The sequence below is a fragment of the Sycon ciliatum genome, chromosome 2 (assembly GCF_964019385.1).
Source record: "Sycon ciliatum chromosome 2, ocSycCili1.1, whole genome shotgun sequence".
NCBI lineage: Eukaryota > Metazoa > Porifera > Calcarea > Leucosolenida > Sycettidae > Sycon > Sycon ciliatum.
The window spans coordinates 12,481,082-12,497,915 of NC_088644.1; the positions used below are offsets into that span (position 1 = coordinate 12,481,082).

The following is a 16,834-nucleotide window of genomic DNA, read 5'->3' on the forward strand; positions in this document are numbered from 1 at the left end:
TGCTTGCACTGAGTAAGTGACTGACAGAGTTACTCGAGATTCTCGTTCTGGTAAAGTGCAGAATGATTCCGTTGAATTTTCTGCGCTTCGCCATTGCCTCCTTGAATCTAGCCTTTTATGGGTACTATTATACCGTATATTCTCTATTATAAGCACATGTCTCCATTACTAGCACAGTCTCGAATACTAGCACACTGTAAGCACCTTTCGAAACATTATAAGCACAGTCTCTATTATTAGCACGGTCTTGGTGGAAATCAATGCTGCATGCATGATATCTAGCATGTATTTCTTCTTGATCTGTATGGATGCATTGGTTGAAAAAAATATAAGCACGGTCTCCAATATAAGCGCGGTCTCCATTATAAGCGCGGGGTAGAGGGGTGTTGAAAAAATATAAGCACAGCGCTTATAATAGAGAATATACGGTAAGACCATTAAATGGTCTTATAATCCTGAGGCAAGGTTATACCTTACAACTTATAAGTCTACAGCAGTACTAAAAAGAAACTACAGTTGAACATCGATTATCCGACCACCTCTGGGCAGACAACTGTCAGGCGGTGTTCAGATAAGGCAAATGTTCCGGATAAAAAACATGTACATGTACGACCTTTTTACTTTTCAAAATTTTCGTATTTTTTGAATGGCTCACTACATGCACAGTGCGTACTCTACGGCACGTGCGCCCAAAAAAACTGTTACGGATAGTCGATGTGCGGATAATCGATGTTCAACTGTATAACAAAAAGGAAACTGCAAAGAAAGTGTGGAGTGCACGTAAATTGTAGGACCATCATTCAGTGCAAGGACAATTGGGGCGCGTTTGGTTGGTACGAACTAGAACAGGATTCACCAGAACAGCGCGTTTGGTTGGGACTGCACCTGTTCTGGGTCGGCCAGAACATGTTCTGCTTGCTCCGGCCTCGAGGCCGGAGCAGACCGAGCAGTTTCACTTTTTCACAGTGAAACCTGGCGGGAACATCGATTTTGTTCCCAAATGATCACGTGCATACGCTTTTGGGTTGGACTCGTCGTACCGTATAAAGTGACCATGGTGATCCATACACATTTTGAAGAATGCACCAAGTTCGGCACATTTTTCCACAAAAATGTGCTCTGTTTCTGGAGTAGCGTTTGGTTGGCATGAGGCTGCTCCATGTGCACCAGCTGTTCGATCCTGTTCTAGATCGTACCAACCAAACGCACCCTAATTATAATAGTCATGGCACAGGAATTAGTTCACTGGCTGACCACCTTTCAGTACAGTTCATTTAGAATACAAAAAGGTGTGTAGTTCAGTACAGTTCATTTAGAATACAAGGCGTGTAGGCTTTACGTGTACACAGACCCAAATGAAGCTATGCTCCCAACTAGCTGGTGCGTGTCGAGGGAAGCTCTAATACGAGGAACAAGCGCAGCAGCTTTAGCAGGCTGAACTCTCCAGCCAAGATTTGAGAGAGGCTTCTTTACTGGAGATGGACTATCAATCATACTCTGTGCTGAATTGCTGAGCCCGTCAAACCGATTTCCCACAATTCGCCTCATCATCAAGCATTGTGTGTTACTACCATTGGCAGCATTGTACTCTGTGAACTCTGATGCGAATGTAAGCCCCTCACGGAGTGCCTCCAACTGGTTATGCCTGGACTCTAGTGACTTGCTCCTCTTGATGTAGAGACTGTCAACATCAGCTCGGAGCTCTTCTAAACGCTTGTCAAGGGCCTTCCTTGCCTCTTCACCAGCTTTGTCAATGGCAGAACTAGCCGAGTGAAAATCGGCCGTTAGGCCGTCTTGATGCTTTTGGACATCAGTCAAAGCGGTCTCGACTTTCTCTGCCCATTGTTTCGCTTTTAGAAGCTGCTTATCTAATTCCGTGTTGCAAGGGACCTGTGATATAAAGGACACATTATGTGCGGAATGCTTCAACGATGAACAGTCGTGGCATATGCACAGTCTGCATGTCGTACAGTACAGCTGGATTTCTTTGCCCGGGTGAATTGCACAGGTTGGTTGTCTTCTTACCGAGGCCAAATCCGGCTGGCAAGATCTGTTTGGTCCTTCTGCTGCCAAGTGGCGTACTTTGGTCCGTCGGAGTTTCGCGATAGGTTGCATACTGTGGCCCCGTGTCAGCTTGCCTTTGGAATGCCCGGCATGATGCACATCACACAGGAATAGTCCACAGTCGGCACACAAGTGACTAGCCGGCTCATCAGCTTCCTCGCCACAGTCGTCACACACCGGCTGTTTGCTTGTGTCCAGCAGCCGCTTTAACGTCACACGGTCGGCCGCAAAAACATCTAGAGGCAGTCTGTCGGCGTCCACCTCACTCACATATTGACATGTGCGGCAGCATACACGTCCATCCTTATCCATAACCTCAGCTAGGCACCCCATGCAGATCGAGTGCAGACAGGACAAGAGTGGGGCACAAGCCAACTCACAACTGCACAAGCAGCAGTGAAAACGAGTTCCCCGAGTCACTCTTGGCCCACTGCGCGACACCATTGCAGCAGCAGCAGCAGCAGCAGCAGCAGCAGCAGCAGCAGCAGTAGCCGCCATGTTGCGAGTGCGAGGGTAGATAGCTATCACTGCGGAAAACGCTGACTGTGCGATCGTACATGTAGTGCAAATGCAATCCTCAACTGCGGCGCGGCTGCCACTGTGGTGATACAACCCGTGCTGTAGAGTCTACTGCCACCGGCCGTAGATCAGGTAGATAGTGAGTAGCGCGCTGGGCGTGGGAACTGCTCACTCGTCGATCGATTTTTTCGAAGTTTTCCAGCTCCAAGACTTCGTTCTCCTCGGATGTGCAACGTTACTATGTACTGCTTACGTGTGTTGCAATCCGAGAGAGAGATTACTAGTCGATCTACACTACAGTCACTAGTCAGTGCACTCTTCTCGTAGACCTACTGACTGAGACAAGCGACATGCGTAGCACTAGCAGCTCCACACCACACCGTAGCAGCGATGGCTAGGGGGATCCCGGGAGGGTGCTGGATCCTCTAGCCTAGTATGTTTGCCATGCCTAGCGCCTGAAAATATCGGTAAGTGCAGCAACTGCAGAGCAGAGTCTTTACCTGACCCCTGAGCCCTGAGGTGAAATCAACTGAAACACCATGAACACAGACTCGTTATTATCATGATAGTGGACTCGACTGTGGTTCGGAGCAGAAAAATAGGCCACACGCAAGAAACCTTGCTCCTCCACTTGGACCAACATTTACTTGGACTGGATCATGGAGCTTCTGCTCAGCAAATCCGCATTATCGACAACAACAGCTAGCTGCATGGCATATGGTGCGACATAATAATAATAATAATTTTTATTTTTATTCATGATCCACCTGTCTACATCATACATAACTATTACAATAGACACACAGTACCGGTAGTACACCATGGTAGATTCTTACACTACAATTTACACAGAAGTTAGTACAATCATCATGAATTGATTGTAGGAACTCAAGCGAGTCAAGGTCTGCACGGTTCTGCCACTCTCTGGACCACAGAGAAACGGCGGAAAGACTTTCGTTGACTGACGACTGACGTGAGTATCTTTTTCTGTAGTACAGTCATCATGGTCATGTACTTCGAAGTAGATCTACAATGACTATGTACTACTGTAAGACATGTTATTATAACGAGTATGTAGTTGAAGACACCACTGCAGCTGTACTTATGGTTGATAAATATGGTGGTAAAGACACACCTGGCAATATGGCGGTAAACACACACCTGCCCACACACGCTCTCTAGGCTGCAAAGTTCTGGCACAGAGCTCTCCTTCTCACCACCACCACCACCACCACCACCATCAGTTCGCGCCTGGCGCCTGGTCGATGCATGGCTGGTGGTATCCGGCATAGCAGGCTGGTACATCAAGTAGCGCATGGCACATAGATGATGACACAGCAGCGACATAGCTCGATTGCGACGTACGTTTCGTCCCCGTTGGACTCATCAGGCAATCTTCTTCTTGGATGTCTTCATACGGAGCTTGACTCGGGAGAATGTAGTTGAAGACACCACTGCAGCTGTACTTATGGTTGATAAATATGGTGGTAAAGACACACCTGGCAATATGGCGGTAAACACACACCTGCCCACACACGCTCTCTAGGCTGCAAAGTTCTGGCACAGAGCTCTCCTTCTCACCACCACCACCACCACCACCACCATCAGTTCGCGCCTGGCGCCTGGTCGATGCATGGCTGGTGGTATCCGGCATAGCAGGCTGATACATCAAGTAGCGCATGGCACATAGATGATGACACAGCAGCGACATAGCTCGATTGCGACGTACGTTTCGTCCCCGTTGGACTCATCAGGCAATCTTCTTCTTGGATGTCTTCATACGGAGCTTGACTCGGGAGAATGTAGTTGAAGACACCACTGCAGCTGTACTTATGGTTGATAAATATGGTGGTAAAGACACACCTGGCAATATGGCGGTAAACACACACCTGCCCACACACGCTCTCTAGGCTGCAAAGTTCTGGCACAGAGCTCTCCTTCTCACCACCACCACCACCACCACCACCACCATCAGTTCGCGCCTGGCGCCTGGTCGATGCATGGCTGGTGGTATCCGGCATAGCAGGCTGATACATCAAGTAGCGCATGGCACATAGATGATGACACAGCAGCGACATAGCTCGATTGCGACGTACGTTTCGTCCCCGTTGGACTCATCAGGCAATCTTCTTCTTGGATGTCTTCATACGGAGCTTGACTCGGGAGAATGTAGTTGAAGACACCACTGCAGCTGTACTTATGGTTGATAAATATGGTGGTAAAGACACACCTGGCAATATGGCGGTAAACACACACCTGCCCACACACGCTCTCTAGGCTGCAAAGTTCTGGCACAGAGCTCTCCTTCTCACCACCACCACCACCACCACCACCATCAGTTCGCGCCTGGCGCCTGGTCGATGCATGGCTGGTGGTATCCGGCATAGCAGGCTGATACATCAAGTAGCGCATGGCACATAGATGATGACACAGCAGCGACATAGCTCGATTGCGACGTACGTTTCGTCCCCGTTGGACTCATCAGGCAATCTTCTTCTTGGATGTCTTCATACGGAGCTTGACTCGGGAGAATGTAGTTGAAGACACCACTGCAGCTGTACTTATGGTTGACAAATATCATGCGCTACTTGATGTACCAGCCTGCTATGCCGGATACCACCAGCCATGCATCGACCAGGCGCCAGGCGCGAACTGATGGTGGTGGTGGTGGTGAGAAGGAGAGCTCTGTGCCAGAACTTTGCAGCCTAGAGAGCGTGTGTGGGCAGGTGTGTGTTTACCGCCATATTGCCAGGTGTGTCTTTACCACCATATTTATCATTACGAGTCACAAATTTAACGATTGTCCAAAATTCGTAGGTTAACGAGAAGATATGTTAACGATCTTGCAGTATTCCGGCATATCCACACACAACATTATTATGAAGCAGTACGGCCTCAACGGATCTTATTACAACGAAAAAATGTCATCCGTTAAAACGTTAGATTTGCTTCCTCGTTATATATACATGTCTTACAGTAGTATGTAATAAATTGTTGTTGGTTGACACTAGCGGCATGTAACAAGGTGGAGGACACCGTGTTCGGAAACATTGACCTTTCCGTGACCTTTCTACAACCATCATGATCAACGACAACTCCCCTGGAATAGAGAGGGTCAGAACCGGGTCTAACACCCATAGGTCTACGGTTCAGATGGTCGCAACCGACCGCGGGGCTCTACCAACCGTGGATGGTTGTAGAAAGGTCACTGATTTCGAACACGGTGTCCTCCACCTTGTTACATGCTGTCAACTAACAACATGTTTGAACAAACAAAGGTTTTAAAATAATTATCATGTACAATGTACTGTGTCTTTGAGCGATGTACATTAGGTTCGCTGCAGAGATACATGTATATGCCGTACACAAGATATGCCGTATGGGTTTCCACAGGGGCACTTCGCCGTCTTCGGCTTCACTTTCGATGCCAAGACGAAGCTCGAAGGTAGGTGACAGTGAGAGAGAAGACCCCTCGAACAAGAACAACGAGTCTCCAGTCCAGAAGCGATCGAGTCGAGCGGGAAGACGGCTTTTGCCGAGCGCGTGAGCCCTGATGATGTAAATGTACATGTACATGTAACGAGGGATTTCTCGGTTTCTTGCAAGTGGAATGCACCAGCCCACATACATGACTTGTCTTGTTGTCGGTTGACAGCATGTAACAAGGTGGAGGACACCGTGTTCGGAAACAGTGACCTTTCTACAACCATCCACGGTTGGTAGAGCCCCGGTCCGTTGAGACCATCTGAACCGTATGGGTCTTAGACCCATGGCATGGGCAGAAGTTGGAAGAAAAAAAGAGTTCAGAAAAACAATCCAGGTTAAAATAGCTACTACACTGTATTTGTTATGACTATCAATTAGACATCCAGGAGCGATCACAGAATACACGACTGATGTTAGGAGAAGTCTCTAATATTAAACAACTCCCCTCGAATAAAGAGCGTCAGAACCGGGTCTACAATCTTTTTATAAGTCTATTAAGGCCCATACGGTTCAGATGGTCTAAACAGACCGGGCTCTACCAACCGTGGATGGTTGTAGAAAGGTTACTGTTTCCGAACACGGTGTCCTCCACCTTGTTACATGCTGTCAACCAACAACATGTCTGAACAAAAACAAGGTTTATCTTAGGGCTGAAACGATCATTCAATAACTCTTAACGATCAACCAATATCATTAACGATCGATATATTGGTATTTATATCGATTCTTGTCGGCTCTACCCGTGTACCTCGAACACCAGTTTATGAAGAAATTCCACGATACCTAATAGTAATACCATGACTTGTACATGTACTTCAAGAGTACATTTCGCCTACTTTTTGGAGAATTTTCAATCGGAGAGGAGGTTGTTTGGTATGTTATCCCAACGTCGTGAGCGATCCCGTCTTCCGGGTACCCTTCTAGTTACCCTGAGGCCAGTGAGGGTTCTCCTGAGGAGAATTTATCTCCAGCAAAGCGTTGTTGATCCGCTAAATTCGTCTCGAGACGTACATAATTGTATGCACCAAGGAGTCGTATAAACCCGGGTTTATGACTCCCTGGTATGCACCTGGTACCCAGTGGCAGTGCTAATAGTCATATGTACGACCCACAGTAGAGTACGCTATCCCTGCCTGGTGCTTCAGACGTACCGCTGGCCAGCTAGAATTGCTTGACATTTTACAAGCAAAGATCTGCAGATGTCTGCTGCGGTCTGCGACTGAGATTGATTTTGATCGCTATGAATCGAAGAATAATTTGAATAGGCTGTGTAATTTGGAATCCCTTCACTTTCGACGCACTTATATCAAATTCCATCATTGTTTTGTTCAAGTATATCCATTGGCACTATCATTATCACTCAGGCTGCAATATTCATAATAATTATAGACATATTCATAAATGACATATCTTCAATACCAATGAGCTACATTGTATATGTATAGGATATTGACCAAGACGAGGTCTATATGGGAAATATAGGCCGAGTCAGTAAAAGACCGAGGTCCGCCGAGGTCTTTTATGAGGCCTATATTTCCCATATAGACCAAAGTCGAGGTCAATATCCTATTTATCACGAGTCTTTTGCCATAACCCCAAAATTTGAACCTTTAGGAGCTATTTTAACCTTTTTAGTATAGCATTTGTACTATAGTGTACATAGGATGTTGCCTATTTTGGGTACAAGACTGTAAGAACAACAGGGCTCAGCATCTGCGGCACAGTGGCTGGGTGGTATAAGGGGTTGCCTGAGATTCATACTGTTGTGGGTTCGAATCCTGCTTGTTTTCTTCCTTTGTCTTCTTTCTTTCAAACTTTCTTTTTTGAAGTGGAGAGAAAAATTCTAAGTCCCTCCAAAGTCGAAAGATTACAATGCCTAAGTGGTCGATACAAGCGGTCGATATTACGGCGATATGGGTAATCAAGAGTACATAACCCTGTATTCTCGCACAGCGATAAGCCACACTCGCTACACACCAAACAACAGCACATTTGTATTGCGGTTAGGAGGGCCAGAAGTGTGACACCACGTTCTTTTACATGGAAGGATGCGGAATTGTAGAATAGCGGAAGAAGGGACAGAGCACATGGATATTCTGTGAAAGCAACGCAATGGCAGCAACTGAGAGAGCAATGACCGAAAACCAGAAGCACCACTTGGGACCGTCAGATTAATTCGTCTGGGCCGAGCCAGCCGGGAAAAAACCCTCGCGCCGACGGACGCATTATTTTTTTGAGGGAAAAAACCGGGTGTAAAACCCCAAGTGGCTAATCTGACAAGTACAAAAAGCAGGGAGGGAGGGTGGGTACCTCAAGACGACTGGCCAGTCGTGCTCATGCGCAGCGGTTTAGAGAACATGTGAAGATGTACGAGTAAAAAAGAAATTGATCAGATGACTGCTCACTTGTGAGAAAAAACACGAGAAAAAACCGCTGTGACGAGAAAATACTTCTCGCCTCTGTCGCTGCGCTCTGCCGTCGAGAAGATACCATTCTCGCACAGCGATAAGCCACACTCGCTACACACCAAACAACAGCACATTTGTATTGCGGTTAGGAGGGCCAGAAGTGTGACTGCTAGACAACGCATAGTAGGGACAGAGCAGTGGAAGAAAGTGGACAGAGGACAACGCGAATTCAGCTATATATGCGCATATCTGTACGAGTATGGTGTAGACAAGCTAACGCCGTGTTCGGCCTCCGCTACTAAGCAACGTCATAGGCCAAGAGATTGAGACAACTGGAGGAGCTGGGGAAGCGACTCCTCTATATACCTATTCTTGGAGGAGTCCGACTTCCAACCACCATGTCGCTTGATCAGTCTGTCAGCAGTCCCAGCACTGGCAGCAGTAGATGCGGCTCCAGAGCGCATACTGTGAAGGCCGTACTCCTTGGGGTCAAGGCCGACGATGGCCAGGCATTTTCGCACCTTCTCCAGGGCGCACGAGTAGCTGATGGCGATAGGCCTCAGTATGGCCTGCTTGCGGCAGCTGCCCAAGCGACAGAATAGAGGCTGGTGGGGCAGATGCTTGCCAGCGGTGAGGAACCGCTGCACCAGCTCGACGGGACAGGTGGTTAGCCCAGATCTGGCAATATACACCTGGTGGCCTTTGCGAAACTGGTCGTTCTTCCTCTGCTGCAGCGAGATCACCATGTGGGTGTCTGTAAAACTGATGTCGGAAGGCGTCAGGCGGTGCAGCTCGTCCCATCGCAGCATTGCGGAGAAGCCCAAGACAATGAGGGTGATTGTCTGCAGGTCATCCAGGGAAGTGGACGAGTCGGAGTAGTGCTCGATGATGCGCTGCACTTCCGTGGACACGAGTGCCTTCTTCGGCTTGACAGGGCGCGCAAGCAATCTCTGCACAGCCCGATGGCACTGAGCGACACATGCGTGTCGGGTGGGGTCTGGGAGCGTTGCTTTCTGGTGCACCCAGGAGATGCTTGCAACAGCGGTGGCAACGGGTGCCGGTGATGAGGATGACAGCAGTAGGTGGACAAGGTAGAGGCCAACGTGAAGACCGTCGGCGGGAAATGCGGTGAGGGAGGCTGATGATGCGAACGCATGCCAGCGATTGAAGCCTCTGGCGTACGTCTGAACGGTCGAGGGTGCGTGCCCGCACAGCATCACTTTCGGCAGAAGGTGCATCAGCTTGCCGATAGCGCTGTCCTCCTTCGCTAGTTGCTCCAGTGCCGTCCAACCCGGGATATGTTGTGGGGCTGTAGGGAAGAAGCATAAGACCAGAAGAAGGGACAAGGACAGGGGAAGGGGCGGCCACCACGCCGACAGGTTTGCCGGCATGGTAGTTACCAACATTGGGAGCGTAAGTTAGAATAAGTATCCAGCGAGCAGCAGCACTATACAGCCCCCGTAATGTGGCTTGCGCCGGTTTAGACTTGGAAAAGGAGCGCCCTGCATCGCTGACATTGTGTAGCTACCCTTTTGTGCCAGCGGCAGCCCGGACTCCGTCTACCCCGTTTCACGGTAGTTCAGGGTGGTACGCTGTCTGACCGTGTATGCTATCACACCAACTACCTCGTGTGCAGAAATATTTGACGGAAATCTCGCCTTGCGGTTGTATTGCTCTGGGTAGAAATAGATCGGCCTATATGGCCGGAATTAGTGCGTAAGGGGGGATGGGGGTTGCTGCTAAACAAAAACAGAGAAGTTGAACATGAGACACGAAAATGTATCAGATTGCATGATTGGCAGCATCACCACAGTGAGGATGTGAGTTTACACTGCTGAATGACGCTGACCGCTGACTGATGCTGACCGCTGACTGATGCTGACTGCTGAATGACGCTGACTGCTGACTGACGCTGACCGCTGACTGATGCTGACTGCTGGCTGATGCTGACTGACGCTGACCGCTGGCTGATGCTGACCGCTGACTGATGCTGGCCGCTGACTGATGCTGGCCGCTGACTGATGCTGGCCGCTGACTGATGCTGACTGCTGGCTGATGCTGACTGCTGACTGATGCTGACTGCTGGGTGACGCTGACAGTTGACTGACGCTGCCCGCTGAACGATGCTGGCTTCCGGCCGCTGTTCTTCCGGGTTGTTGTTCGGGATTAAGGCGGCCCTTGCCTGGGGCGGTTGGGCTTGTGCCGGCCGCATCCGCAGACTCTTACAGCGAGTACTTCGCATGTTGGGCTATCGCTGCCGAAGAGGTTCCACTTACACTCACCCGAGATGAAAAGGTTCTCCCGAGGCGGGATGACCATATGATCGACCACCATATCTCGGAAGCCCGCTGGAGACCATAGCAGTGGCCACCATGTGGCCGAAGGCCAGAAAGGGAGGATCAGAGTGCCGTCTGCGTGGCAAGCTTGCATGTGGCGAATCGTGCGACCGATGAGGTGGATTGGAGGTTCGATCCAATTGTTCTCGTCGTTCCAGCTCACGGAGAATGCGTCCACAGACGTGCAGCCTGGGGACCACCATCTACTGCAGAAGCGCTGCATCTGAGCGTTCTGCGGAGTAGCGAAGCGGTCGATTGTATGTGGGCCCCATTTCCGGTCAAGCATTAGGAAGACGTCTGGCGCAAGCTGCCAATCGTCCTGGTCCTTCACCTTTGAGAAGAAGTCAGCTCTCTCATTCTCTTCCCGAGGTATCCACTCTGCCCGGAACGTGATACCTTGTCGGATGCAGATACGGAAGAGTGCCAGGGCTTCGTCGTGAAGATGGGGGTGTTTGCTGCCAGATGCGATTATCGCGACTGCCGCCTGATTATCTGATCGGTGGATCACTTCGCATCCTGACAAGACTGGTAATAGAGATAGTATCACGTATCTAACGGCAATGAGCTCACGGAGAGTGCTGCTTGTTTCACGTACCTCTGGTGGAAGCGGTCCTCTGGCAACGCAGGTGCCGAGCTTTGAAACGGAGTATCCGCCCCACCCAGTTTCGCTGGCATCTGACCAAGTGAGAACTGCAGACGCTGCTACGAGGGGCCTCAGCGGGCGGCCGTGGAATTTATGGAAGCTTTCCGACCAAAACGTGATTTCATTGCGGAGCTGGGGAGTCGCATGTACAATCTCCTCCCACGAGGCGGCTGTGGAGATAGCCTCATACATTGCTCTAGTTTGTAGCCGTGTTACCGTACCGAAAGCTGGGCTCATTGAGATGATGGAGCCTGCGATTTTGGCTACTTCTCTGGCTGTGGCATGATCAAGGTTTGTTGTGGTCAGGAGGTGCGAGAGTTTCTCTACGCGCGCTTCGGTCACCTTGATGGTGCCCTGGGCCAGGTCAACATGGAAGCCCAGCATGTCTCCCTGTTGTGATGGTGTGAATCGGCTTTTCTCACTGAGAATAAAACCTGATTTCAGGATGTCTGCCCGAACAATATCAGCAAGCTTACTAGCAGCAGTCTGTGACGATTCTGCCCCCGCACCGTCGTCTAGATACATAGACTGTGAGCCAAGTGCATGAATTCATGATTTTCGTTCCCACTTTGGGTGTACCGCGATTTTGTTCTTTTAGCATGTGGAGAGACCTAATAGAAGATCATTTTTGATTGTTGTCAGTTTGGGAAGCTTGCAGGGAAGTCAAAATAAGCAATTATCTTAACATACCCCGTTTCCATAGCAACTACATAGCAACTGACATAGCAACATGCTATTTTGAAGGTGTTTCTTACTTTTTTCAGCAGGCAACGGCACTGGACGAAGAAATGTATATCAAGCGTCATTGCAGCTGGGTTAAAATAACTATACGTGGCCAAAAATTATAGAATTACGCATAAGTGCATTGTATAAAGTACGTGCACATTTTAAATATTACTCGAAGTGACGATGCACTGGTAGGTAAGTGCACATGAAATGGTGCCGACAACCACGAAATGCATTTCAGGAATGATAATGTACAGAACAAACAGGTGGCATTCAATATACAAAGCCCAGCAGCAGCGAATTCTCCAGACAACGGTTGGAAAAGACCATCAACAACAGCCAGGAGAATCTGGTTTAATCCGGTGCAATGCTCATTTCACCCTCTACATCTCTATAATATATACATGTACAGTATGGCAGAATAATGTTAAAGAAGTTGCTGGATACAGGATTTGTATATTTGCACTCATATAACTGATCAATGTAACGTTACTTCGTAAGTACTGCTGTATTGCTTCCTAACTTATAAGTGCAAAGGGTAGAGCAATGACCGTAACCAGTAACGTTAGAGGACCGCAGGGGTATACCGGTAGATACAGATCTGTAGTTTATTTGAACTATAATAATAATAATTATTTTGAAGCATTAGTTCCATTACCCATTGTATGTACAGAACACAAGCGGAAAGATACAATTAATCATAGTCTGAAGCACTTCAGTATAAAAGATCGAAACAGTTATTAGCTCTCCGGAGATAAGGTACATTGTACGTTCTACATGTATTTCTGCTCCAACAGATTACAAAAACCTTTAGTTTAGCTTGACTGATCAGCAGCAAGCATGCTAGCACACTGATATGATTGACATGATGATGTTCGTACTGCCACTGCGCTGCACTAGCACTGCACACAATACTATAGAAACCACGAAAAAACATCGTCATGATGCGGCTGGGTTTGCACCACCGTACATTTTTGCGAGGTCAGTGGTGCAACAGAAGTCCGCTCCAGCTCTTGTGACCTTGGTTCTTGTCGATGGCGGCTATTGATTTGGCCAAAGTAGTTTCTCCCTTCTATTTGGGCATGTTCGTGCCTGATTTGGAAGTGACAACAAGCTGAATTCGTATCTAGTCGAGTAGATGAAACGAACTGGGGAAAAAAATTGCGGTACGCTCAAGGTCGGAACGAAAAAAAATTCTAACAGGATTTTTGGTGCCTGGCTCACAGTCTAACATGAACAATTTGTGACCATTGCGTCTCCACCAGTGCACCAGATCTCTGGTGATTTTCGTAAATACATATGGTGCGGTGCAGAGTCCGAAAGGTAACACTGTAAATGTGTAGAGCTCTCCTCGCCATTTGAATCCCAAATATTTGTGATACCTGGGATCAATGTCGATATGGTGGTAAGCGGACTTCAGGTCGAACGAGAAAAAATACTCCCCCGTTTCAAACATGGTTCGAAGGGTGCTGATATCCTCGTATTTGAACCTAGGTGCCAGGAGGTGCTTGTTGAGATATCGCAGGTCTAGGATCAGCCTCAGCTTTTTCTGCTCAACTACACCTAGAGGGCTACAAATGCTGATCTTGTCAGCAGTGGTTTTCTCTATGCATTTTGCAGATAGTAAACTGACGATAGCTTCGGACACAAATGATACATGTTTGAAACAGCTTGAGTGATTTTTTGCAGCATAGGGTGTGGGAGTGGTTGTGAACGGTAGATAGTAACCATTACTTAATACATTGAATGTGAAGGACGAGCAGCCAATAGATGACCAAAAACTTAAACAATTACGAAGGCGACCGCTGAGTACAACATTACACGACGAGGATGATTCACAATAAAAATCATTGGCAGAATGCATAGGATAGATCAACTCAGCAATATTACATTGAGGATACGATTGAGGATACGCGTGATTCAAGTGATAATTCTCTGGCTCATCGAGCTCTCCTAGCGTTTCCAGAGGCTGCGTCTGGGCAAAGCTTGGCCCAGTGGCCAGGTTTTCCGCAGGCGAAGCATACGACTTTCGCCGACGGGGCAGCAGACGACTGCTGGTCGGTTCGCGGAGCTGGAGGGACCCTGGAGCTCCGCGGCGAATATGGCTCGTAGTGAGGACGAAAACTAGAACTGGGCCTCACTGATCGGCTCTGTCGCCTGGTCTTCTCCACTTCAGTCTCAGCCCTCTTGATCCTTTTCGCGTCCTCGTCATCGTCGGCAATGTCATGCTCGCCTTTGTACTGGATCGCCGTGGCCCAGTCATATTTGTCGGCGATTTTTATAATTTTCTTCCTTTTGTCGCATAAGGACATACCTTCCATGATGGCGGTTTTGGCAGGTCCATCCGGGATGGTCCGGGCCGCGTCCTCCAGCTTCGCCTCCACCTGGTCCACGAAGTCGTGATGCTCCTTGCAGCTCTCCTTACGAAAGGAGTAAGTAGTTGTTTGCTTTGCTTTGAGGCGATGCAACTCCGCAGTGGCAGTTTCCAGTTGCTTCTTGCATGCCTCCATTTCAGAGACAGACTTCTCTGCTAGAGCATGCTGCTCTTTGACAAGTTGTGTCAGGTTCGTTGCCCAGTCTGGCGTGGCGGACGAAGCTGAAGCGGGAGCAGATGCGTTCTCAGCCATGCTGGTGAGAGAAAAAATTGGATAAAATGTCTGTTGGAAAGACGAAAAAGAACGTGGTGTCGAAAAGGCTACCTCAAGACGACTGGCCAGTCGTGCTCATGCGCAGCGGTTTAGAGAACATGTGAAGATGTACGAGTAAAAAAGAAATTGATCAGATGACTGCTCACTTGTGAGAAAAAACACGAGAAAAAACCGCTGTGACGAGAAAATACTTCTCGCCTCTGTCGCTGCGCTCTGCCGTCGAGAAGATACCACTCTTGGTAATATAGGACCAGTCAAGGATCACGAGAATTAGTGGAGGTCGATATAGATGAGTGATAAATTATGATATTGTTATCATAATTATTATTATCATCGTTCTAGCTCATTTTTTCCCCTGTCATAGTCCTGCTTATCATGTTCAGCATAAGCGAAGTTGTGGATCATGCTTGCATGGGTGACTCCAACGCGTACATGCAAGTAATAATAATAACAATATCCATTGGCACCCAGATTATCTATCCCGCTTTGACATCCATATCTCTTCTAGCGCACGCCGACCAAACAAACTGATTTTCAATTCTCATCATGCGGGCCGCATCTCTTCTTCTCTCTTTCTGCATAAAATCGGAAGGCTGTGGAACTGCAGTTCCACCAAGGCTGACATCCCAACTTGAGCCGGATTCACTTTCTAAATTTCAGCAGCAATATCGCTTGCACGTGAAAAGTTTTAAATTTGTCTGTAATGGTATATCCCTGGACATAAAATTGCTTTGTTATGAACAACCCAGCCCTGTTTTTATTGCTCATTATGTAGCATATACTTTAGTCTGTAATCATAGTTTTCCTCCCTGTTTATTTATTTAGTCGCACCAACCACTTCTTCACATTGTTTATTTATTTATTTAAATAACCGACGAGGAGACAACAGTCGTAAAATAGCAATGAAAAATATCAATTGTGCACTCATAACCATGTATCATTAAAATGAAACAATTCCAGAACGTTTTCGTGTGACTATCATCAGTGGAACATCGTTACATAGTAAGAATCACTAAAACAACCAGTTATATAGCTAGAGTAATATGAAAAGAAGCGTGAGAATGCAGCACAGCTAGCCGCTAGCTAGCTGTGCTGCATTCTCACGCTTCTTTTCATATTACTCTAGCTACACAAGAGAGAGTTTGGAAGCTTTGTTACAACTCTGAGTTTCACGTATTTCTACGATCATCAGGCAACTGATGAATCCAAAACGGGCAGCCAGAACATAAGGGGGAGCAAGGTGGGAAATTCTGAGGGGTGTCATCTGGTCATAGGCGACGCGTATCATAGCGCAAGAGTCAGGTGCAGGCGTGAAGTTGCCAAGTCTTCAGATTTGGGCCTATGCAGCAGTAGTTCCGGCATGAATGATATAGAATAGAGCTGGGCACAAATGCCAAATCCACACATGCCCACACCACTACACAAACATACACCCACACTCTCTCCCTTTTCTCACATACACATACACTCACACGCGCGTCCGCACACACATTTTCTAAATCTCTCTCTCTCTCTCTCACACACACACCCACACACACACACACGCACACACACACACACACACATACACATTCATTCTCTATATCTCACACATGCACACACACACACACACACATTCATTCTCTATATCTCACATATTACTCTAGCTATATAACTGGTTGTTTTAGTAATTCTTACTATGTGACGATGTTCCACTGATGATAGTCACACGAAAACGTTCTGGAATTGTTTCATTTTAATTGTTTATACATGGTTATGAGTGCACAATTGATATTTTTCATTGCTATTTATTTATTATTATTATGATTATTATTAAATTTTGAATAGGGCAGTCCCACAGGCCTAGCGGCTTTATTTCTATTGCATGATTTGCATCAGGAGATCCCCAAGTCTCTGATGATGCTGGATCATGGGCCGGAGTGAGATAAAGAGAGAGAGGGAGAGAGAGAGAGAGAGAGAGAGAGAGAGAGAGAGAGAGAGAGAGAGAGAGAGAGAGAGAGCCTA

The 16,834-nt window shown here is 47.7% G+C and overlaps 1 protein-coding gene and 1 long non-coding RNA gene across 2 annotated transcripts in view; both read right to left on the reverse strand.

The window, feature by feature from the left end:
• Nucleotides 1-613: 613 nt before the first annotated feature.
• Nucleotides 614-16,834, reverse strand: part of LOC135810736 (uncharacterized) — a 64,452-nt gene continuing 48,231 nt past the window's right edge. Inside the window, exon 2 of the long non-coding RNA XR_010552354.1 lies at nucleotides 614-1,180. This is a non-coding gene — a long non-coding RNA (uncharacterized LOC135810736). The remainder of the gene's footprint in view (nucleotides 1,181-16,834) is intronic.
• On the reverse strand, nucleotides 1,216-3,260 carry LOC135808760 (E3 ubiquitin-protein ligase TRIM45-like). Its single transcript, XM_065321987.1, has one exon. It carries the CDS (start codon nucleotides 2,560-2,562, stop codon nucleotides 1,336-1,338), a length of 1,227 nt encoding a protein of 408 aa, XP_065178059.1. The 5' UTR covers nucleotides 2,563-3,260; the 3' UTR covers nucleotides 1,216-1,335.